This window comes from Pygocentrus nattereri, chromosome 18 (assembly GCF_015220715.1).
Source record: "Pygocentrus nattereri isolate fPygNat1 chromosome 18, fPygNat1.pri, whole genome shotgun sequence".
Classification (NCBI taxonomy): domain Eukaryota; kingdom Metazoa; phylum Chordata; class Actinopteri; order Characiformes; family Serrasalmidae; genus Pygocentrus; species Pygocentrus nattereri.
In genome coordinates, this window is record NC_051228.1 from 10,194,950 (window position 1) to 10,204,089 (window position 9,140).

At 37.7% G+C, this 9,140-nt stretch overlaps 1 protein-coding gene across 1 annotated transcript; it reads left to right on the forward strand.

Annotated features, from left to right (window-relative positions):
• The first annotated feature begins 2,882 nt into the window (after positions 1-2,882).
• LOC108435132 lies at positions 2,883-8,779 on the forward strand. Its single transcript, XM_017710734.1, has 3 exons — positions 2,883-2,925; positions 3,356-3,503; positions 5,869-8,779. Exons 2-3 carry the CDS (start codon positions 3,370-3,372, stop codon positions 8,558-8,560), a joined length of 2,826 nt encoding a protein of 941 aa, XP_017566223.1. The 5' UTR covers positions 2,883-2,925; positions 3,356-3,369; the 3' UTR covers positions 8,561-8,779.
• The last annotated feature ends 361 nt before the right edge of the window (positions 8,780-9,140 follow it).

The window sequence follows — 9,140 nt, forward strand, 5'->3', positions numbered from 1 at the left end:
TTCTACTATTGTCAAGCTTTATCATCTGTCTGTAAAGCACTCTGTGCTGCCACTGGTATGAAAAAGTGCTCTATAATAATAATAATAATTATTATTATTATTATTGACAAATTATTCAACAATGCTGCTACTACTACTACTACTACTATTACTAATAATAATAGTAGTAGTATGTAAACAAAAGATTCTTGTTATTCAAATGAACAAACTTTCATTACCACCTATTTTAAAACTCATTTTGGAAACATATACTCAATCTGAATTAGATGCCTACACGTTCCAAAAAGTTGGCACAGGATCATGTGTACCATTGTGTTACACCACCTTTTCTTTTGATAGCATTAAATAATCATTTGGTGATTGAAGAAACAAATTGATTCAGATTCAGTTTTGGAAGGATAGTTTTTTGCCATTCTTCTCTATTCAGATGGGCAACCATACAGGGCCTTTGTTGTCATTATTTTAAGCTTAAAATAACACACCTTTTCAACAGGAGACAGTCCTGGACCGCAGACAGGCCAGTCCAGCACCTGCCCTGTCTGTTACGCAGCCGTGCTGTTGTAATGTGTAGAATGAGGCTCTGTGTTGTCATGTTGATGTATTCGGCAAAATGTATTCAGCATTAATGGCGCTTTCACAGATGTGCAAGTTACCCACTAATGTCCTCTGATACCATGACAGACCCTGGCTTTTGAACTTTATGCTGCTAACAATCAAGATGGTCCTTTTGTTCTTTGGATCAGAGAACATGATGTCTGCTTTTTCCATAAACACTCTGAACAGTGGACTTGAGCCCAGAGAAGTCGGCAGCATTTCTGGACACTGTTGACATATTGCTTACATTATGCACAATAAAGTCTTAACTTGAATTTCTGGATGCTGTGACACTGTTTATTGACAACGGTTTGTCAAAGTATTCCCGAGCCCATGTGGTGAAATCCATCACAGAAACATACTGTTTTTTTAATGCAGCGAGGGATTGAAGGTTACAAAGTTGATTAAACAAAACATTGAATATCTTCTCTTTGTACTGTATTTGTTTAAATACAAGTCAAAGTAGATTTAAAAATCACTGCTTTCTTTATCTGCATTTCACTTACTGTCCCAACTATTTTGGAATTGAATTTGTATATCACTGTTGTTGTAACAAAACCTTGTATCTTTGTTGTTTTTCAATTTTTGACATAATGTGAAAATGCTTGTAAATTGTGTGTAAATTTCATGATGAATGGACCAAAAGAAATGACCCAAAATGACATGGGAAAAAGTCTGGTTCCATTGACTTACATTAAAAGTAAAGTGGTTTTTCCCTCTCCTGTAAAGTTGCAATTTTGGACATACAAGGTTTTCTTCTGACAATAGCAAAATAAAATATGTAAATGCTTTATTGGATCTGTTGTGCTTGCATATGTTTACTGCTAAATTAATAAAGTAGCTTCTTTCAATATTTTGACTGGCAATAATGTAATAATGATGTCAAACCAACCAGCAAACAGTCAAGCATGAGTCAAATACATTATTTCAGCTCTTGTAATATGTAAACAACATATGGTCAGCTTAATTATTGGAACCCTTGGTAAAATAGTAATTAAAAACATCTGTCATTAATTAGCTCAGTTTCACCCAGAAAATTTAATAGAACACAAAACTTTAAAAGGCCCATATCATTGAAGCATGAGTTTCCTCCCTGTAATTTTTTTAATTAAAACATTGAATGCAGCCTTGCAATGGACTGGTGACCTGTCCAGGGTGTTTCCTACGTTCCACCAACTGACTGCTTGGATAGGCTTTAGCCTATAGTAAAAGTACAAACGTACTTACCTTCAAGTGTACTTAAGTATCGAAAGTAAAAGTACTAAAAGATTAAAAAGACTCTAATGTCCTATTATAATTTTTATAAGAAGACTCTGTTTCATCAACTCATTTTAGGTGAAAGTCCTCCAGCGTCTCTCTTGATAAACCAGTCTTTTAATAGAATGTCATTAATTAGTGACGCTGACGTCTATTAAAATGATCATAAGCACAAAACACTGAAGGCAAACAGTTTCCATCAAGGAGAACCGACTGGGTCGGTATGACCAACAGGTCAAAATAAGCTCAAAACAAACGGAGTGCTATTCCTGAATTGGTGTTTTTGTTTTGCGCTTCATTTTGACACATTACGCCTTTTATACACACATATTTTTCATAATGTAGTGGAGTAAAAAGTAAGATATTTGACTTTGAAATGTAATGGAGTGAAAGTAAAAAGTCACCCAAAATGTAAAAACTTCAGTTAAAATACAGATACATGAAAAAAGTACTTAAGCACAGTAACAAATTACTTTAGCTTACTTACCTTCAGCCACTGTAAGACATTCAGCCATCTCACTCCCAAAACAATGTTGTTTTTCAGAAGTTTCTCCCACCTTCAAAATACACTGAAAGGAATTTTCCTCTTTTTTAAAACCTCACTCCAGAGACTGCAGTGCCTCTGTGGGAGTAAGAATGCTTACAACACACACAGCGATGGTTCTAACTTGTATACTTGTGTGAAGTCTGCCTCTGAAATCCTGGACTGCACCCTGGCAAACTTCAGGCCTAATCCTTTAGAGACACTCTTAAGCATATGTGTTAATAACATTCGGTATAGTTATGCGTTGAAAGGAGTGCACAAACAAATACGTGCTAATGGACTGTGGACATTAGCCCAGTGCATTCAGATTGTAGTTGTTTAAAGCCCCACAAAATAAATCACTGCAGTAGCACTTTATCGCATGTGAGTGGTGATAGCATTAGAGGCAGGCTGGCTTGCAGGGTGTTAAAAATAGCAGAAGAATCAGTCACATGGGGAAGGTTAATTACAGTCGACACTTGGCGATATATAGGCGCTGCCCCCGACACCTGTGATCAAGTTCTCGAGTTTGGCCGAGTACAGGCACACGGGTGAGTCTTTCCTCTGTTTTCATAACAGGAACGTGCCTTTGTGGAGCTTTAACGAGCTGCGCTTATTTCAGAAGCAGAATTAATTGTTGGACATGCATGAAATTTGGATGAATACTATCACTACTGGACAGTGATTCTTTAATAAATACAGAATTTTTTTAGAAATGGATCAAAGAATTAATTATAGAAGCAATTTCATGTGCTATTGGCTTTGCATTGTGCATTTTAAAGGCAAATATAATCGTGTTTTCATGCAGCAGGTTGCTATATTTTCTTGTCTTCTGTCGCTTTATCAAACTAAACAAGACACCAACACAAATAGTGGCATTATACATTAAAATCCATGTATGGTTCCATTTTAAAATGTCATTTTAATATCTTAAAATGTCCTTCTGCAGATTGACATGCTGTCATTTTTTATTGATTCCAGGTAAAATTGGCAAAATGACGGAAAAAAATCCAGAGGTTTTGGCTTGCAATGCATCTATTATGAAGAATGTCTGGGAAATCAGGCTCAGGGAATATGGGCAAAAAATGAATTCAGAGAAAGACAGATTGGAGAGGAGTGCACTGGAAAGGTAAGATGTATTGTTCCTTTTTGTCTAATGCTCCAGTCGAGGCCATTTTGAGTGCTTAAAGAGGCATTCCACTTTTTTTTCAGCACAATTCAGTTGTTGATACATAAACAAAGTCATTCAGAGTGGTATAAAGTGAAATGCGCAATAGAGAAGCTTTACAAAGGTGATGATAGTAACCTGCAGATTCACTATCTACAGAGCAAATCTGCCATTTTATTTACTTTGTGTTAATACAGTTGTATGCAAAAGCTTCGCCCTTGGTTACACTGTACATTATGTTAATTTTTTAAGAGAAAATGAATGAATACATCCTCTAGATCAAACTCAAATATGGCATTTTGCCTGTAAATTCTAGTGCAAAATGTCTATGTATTTTTATTTTAACAAAAAAAATGTAAAGTGTGCCATAACTTTTGCACAGACCACATCTTATTTTCATTTTATTTTCCTCCCAGTATGTTAAATTCAGCATATGGAAATCTGATATATGGCCATCTAGGTACACAGATCATAAAGCATACATTTTTGTTTTGTGAGTATATATACATATATGTAAGTATTAAAGTGGACATGCATGCATAATATATGGACCATACCTTTATGTCTGATAGGTGGGTGAACACATCAGATTACAGGTCTAATTGTAGCAAGCATAGGTGATAAATTACTTCCATATATAAGTATATATATATATATATATAAGTCTTCTATATATTGCTAAATGTATGTGTTACACATACTGTATATGTTTGTACATGTTGATATATGGCTGAAATATATGTCCCATATTTGAAAATTTCAAAGAAGTTGACATATATGCCATACATATGTCCATATGTGACAAGTAAGTTGAGTATATAAAGAAAATCCATAGATGCATATATAGGTCACATATTTGAAATCCATATACTGACATATATCAGATTCTGATGGGTTCAATATGCAGAAGTTTGTTTTCTGTAGAGGATGTGAACGTTTTTGAATAAGCCTGTATGTTATGTTGATAATGTTAAAAATGTGCCTGGGTGTAGTTTCCTCTTTTACCTTGTGATTTCCTTTTCATCCAGACTGTCCACATAGAGTCTTTTCTACCTCCTCCCCTGAGAAAACGACACTGAATTAGTACCAAATTTTTACCAAACTCTTATATGTGATGAACTGATAATTTTAGTCCCATCAGGTTTCTGACCTGTGCTAACTACCATATTTAATTTTCTATTGTGCATCATGGCTGCCAGGCATTTGGCCCCTCACTTTCTGATTCAGTTTAAGACACTTATATCACAAAAAAAGTCTGAGACATTACAGAGAGTGGCAGTTATTTCCATTCACACAAGACCAGCTACTATCAGCTCCTTTGACTTAGGAGCTAGGGCGAGACCCTATAAACAGATGCCAAGTTGCATGCTTTCCCATTTGTTTTTCAACCAGTGAAGTGTCTCCTCGTCCTTCATAATGTCAGGAATTTGGCAGAATCCAGTGAACCACCAGGCTCAAAACAAACACTGACATTGCTGTCATCATTGTTAAGGTTGTCATTACATCACAGCCGAGACATATGGTATATGTAGTGCTGGAAGTTTTAGGTACTCAATCTGAAAAAAAAAAAACCTGTCATTTTTCAGTCAGCCAAAGTTCCACTTGAAAGCTTTCAAAATAAATCTTGCCCCACCACTGGGACACCCTTGATGCCTAGTCATTTTAAACTCATCCCAAATTGCAATGCATATTTTGGAAGAGTCTCTCAATCATTTACTTGGTCTAGGTGGTAGAGCTTCATCTGGATTCTCTCTACACTGAACATTCACAGGAAGGGAAAGAAAAGTGAGATCCCACATTCTGATTAGAGATAGCAGGAGATTATGACAACAGTTACAGGTATAAAACATGACCTTTATTCACAATATCACCAACTCTTAGTTTTCTTTGATCATATTACCATGTGTGACACATACACTTGGGTTCAGAGAAAATACAACCTACTAGAAACTTGCTCATCCTCCCATTCTTTTATTGCTGTCTGTTTTCTCGACTACAACCTTGCCTGAAAACTATCATAAAATAATGTCACAGGCAGAATATTCATAACTGTTCTGATGTCATACCACATCAAACATCAAACCACCCTGAATGATTTTGTTCTTAGCAATTATACAGAACTTTTGAAAAATTGGTGCCGTTCGGTGACTATGTATGTTCTTGTGAACAGTAAAGGCTTGGTCAGTAAAACACAGTATTAATATGCTTGAGTGACTTTTTAAAATCACAAGCACAATCTTCAATTTACATCCAAATCATTTTTTGAGCACTTAAGCACTTTACCAAACAGTGCTCATTTTCAGTATTTCTATTGTCTTTACGGCAGAATTAATGAAGACTGGGCAAAGCGCATGTCTGGGAAGGTAAAACCAAGAAGAGTTGAAAGAAAAGACAAACCTCTAGAGGAGTTGCCTAGCCAGACTTACAAGGCCAAGCAGGTGGCTTTGGGGAGGCCTAATGGATTCGTTAGCAATCGACCACTGAAGCCAGTTGATGTAAAAAAAAACATGACAAAAAGAAATAATTTGACTTTGTTACTTAAATTAAATGAAAAGCAGCCAAGCTTAATGGTCTGGACAAAGTCTTGGAAGTTCTCACAGCCCATGCCACAACCAGAGGAGATGCCTCCTGCATCAGGTTGGGGTCAGTCATGGAAAAGTCTAAATATCCAACCAAATCTTGAGGGCAAATCTTGGATTGAACATGAACATAACACCAATAATAATGTTACCTACAATGGTGTTCTGTTTCCATGGGAGAAGTTTGGCAAATCACTGTACTCTGAGAATTTTGAGGAAGTTACGCCTATAATAGACTGGGAGAAATCTTGGAAGTACACCAAGCAGAGGAAGGAAGCTCATGAAGGTGGAAAAAATGGTCCAAAGAATTCAAGACAAGAGAAACTTAAGACACTCTATCAATCCCACTCCTACAATGAAGAAAAGTCTTCATCCGAGTGGAACGATTCCTGGAAGTCTGGAAAGCCACCTAAAGAGGAACATATTAAATTTATCTCTGAATTGGTGAGCAAAGAAGGAAATGATATGGAAACTGAAGAACAATCTACAATGCCATGGGGTCATTCTTGGAAGGTTTTTAAGAAACCGCTTCACATAAAGTCAAAATCAACAAGAACTTGCACTCCACCTGACTGGATGGACTCTTGGAGAGTTTCTAAACCTGTGACACAAATCTCGCAGCAAGAGAAGATATCAAATGTACATGAGCCTCAAATAAACATGCCTGATGAGCCACTGGATCCTACATCCTACCAAACAATAATGGATGCTTCAAAGGAGGAAAAGTACAACCTGTTGTGGAGTTCCCAGTTAAAGGGAAAAGATGTTGCTCTACCTGTTACTGAGTGGCAAAAATCATGGATCTCCCTTAAGAATCTCTCAGAATATAAGGAGCAACAGCTTATGAAGAAAAATGAAAATTCAAGGCCAGCAAAGATAAAGCAAGGAGTCCTGTTTGAGGTATTCTCATATCCAAGGAAACATAAACCTACCAAGATACTTGAGCTCTCAGAGCACAAGGACCAAGAAACCTTCATTTCAAAGTGGAAAGATTCCTGGAAGTCATTGAAAAACCAACGCAGACAAGATAGGATCTGGAGCAACCTACAAAGACCACGACCTCAGACACAACCTGTCACACCACAACCATCTTTAATAGAGTGGGCCAATTCCTGGAGGTTCACAAATCTAAATGCCAACCAGGACAACAATTTCTGGCAGCAAAGTTGGTCTACCTATACCCGAAATCGGCCTGACAGGTGGGTTAGGGAGAATGAGGCACTGAATGCAGGAGTACCCCATAATGGGCCAACAGGCACCCGTGGGTGGGATGAGTCTTGGAGATCCACTAGACACCAGCACCATGTGGAAAGGGAAGCAACAGACACCACACATCTGGCCACCCAGCCAGAAGATACCCAGATACATAGGAGAGTGAGATCTTTGGCAGACTGGGAAGATTCTTGGCAATTCTCCACCAACCAGTTCCACCATGACAGACCCTCCACGACAGAATGGGTAGATTCTTGGAGATTCTGTAGTTTCCACCGTGAAAATTGGTCAGAATGTCAACCTGAGTCAAACCAGTATGAGAGGGCGTTGGAAATCAAAGCCAGAAAGAAGCTTCCTTGTCCTTCATATCGATTCAGCAGATCATTCGAGTCCCAAACATTCAAGGAAAGGTTTCCACCACAGGAATGGAAAAATTCATGGAAAGTAAAAAGGTTTGATGGAAAGGAACAGCCCAGATCTGGACTTTCCCATCTCAAAAAAAAGGAATTTCCACAACCCTGGGATGATTCCTGGATGTTTAGTGCCACACAGTTTTACAAGAGTGAACATACAGAATCATCATCCATCCAAGGTCATTCAGTGTCTAGGTCAGCACAGTACAAGAGCATATCTGAATGGGGTAGATTATGGAAGATAGCGAACCCCCAGCCTCCGAAGAACATTGCCTTATGGTCTGAAGCAAAACCAAACCCATGCTATCCACAACAAATGGTTTTCTGGTCACGATACAAATGCAACAATTACTTGCTCTCTCCTCCTGCCAAAGATTATGCCTCACTGAAACAGTGGGGCAGGGCTTGGAGGTTCATGAAACTGGAGAGCAAGCTTGACACGAAGTCTATTATAAGCCAATCAAACCATGAAGATTACTCTGTGATAATGAGAAGGATAGTGAAGGCAAAAAAGCATATGTATTCTCACAAGGAAGCACCACAATTTAAGAGATGGACTGATGCTTGTAAACTTGCAAAGACTCAGCCACGTCCAAAACGTGATATGAGGCACAAACCTAGCCAAGGAATAAATGAAGGTGATAAAGTAATGTTCACCGAATGGGCTGAATCCTGGAGATTTGTTACTGATTCAGTGAGCACTGAGCCAGCGAAAACATCAGTATGCCTTACTGACTGGGGGGATTCCTGGAAGTTCCTGCTCAATGATTATGCACAGCAGAATGGCCCAAAGAAGACTAAGGGATGTTCTTAACTGCATAGTATTAAGGATAGACTTGTTTCAGGTTACAGTAGATATAGGTTTCAAGAAGGGAACTGTATGTGTATCATGTATAAGTGGGCTGTAGACTTATGGAATGTTTGGTAAAGGAGAAGGTTATGAAAGCAATGTATGTACTTAGGTATATATGTATTGGAATAAAATGTAACTGTGCAGAAACTACAATAAACAAGAGCGAGACCTGCTTCTGAATCAGAACATGTTTGGTCAATCCCGTATTAGTATTATATTGTTGCTACCTGGAATAAAACTTTGTATCTCCATTTTTGTAATTTTTTACATAATTTGACTGCCTTGACCATCATTATGTAAAATAATTTGAACACCAACCCACTGTCACATTTAATACACCTCCTTGTATCTACACTTATTGTCCTTTTTATCAGCTCCACTTACCATACAGGCAGACTTTGTAGTTCTACAATTACCACAATCCATTACACTTAAACCACTGGACTCTAAAACCACTGTTGGACTATTGAGTGTATATTTACATTATTTGTACTGTAATCAACAAATATATCCCTGCACTGTGCCTTTTTGTTCTGACAAT

Bases quoted from the DNA above. Each gene is read 5' to 3' on its own strand.
- LOC108435132 (XM_017710734.1), top strand. From the start codon at position 3,370: ATGACGGAAAAAAATCCAGAGGTTTTGGCTTGCAATGCATCTATTATG. The intron at 3,504-5,868 runs GTAAGATGTATT...TCTTTACGGCAG, and splicing joins GAGAGGAGTGCACTGGAAAG to AATTAATGAAGACTGGGCAA.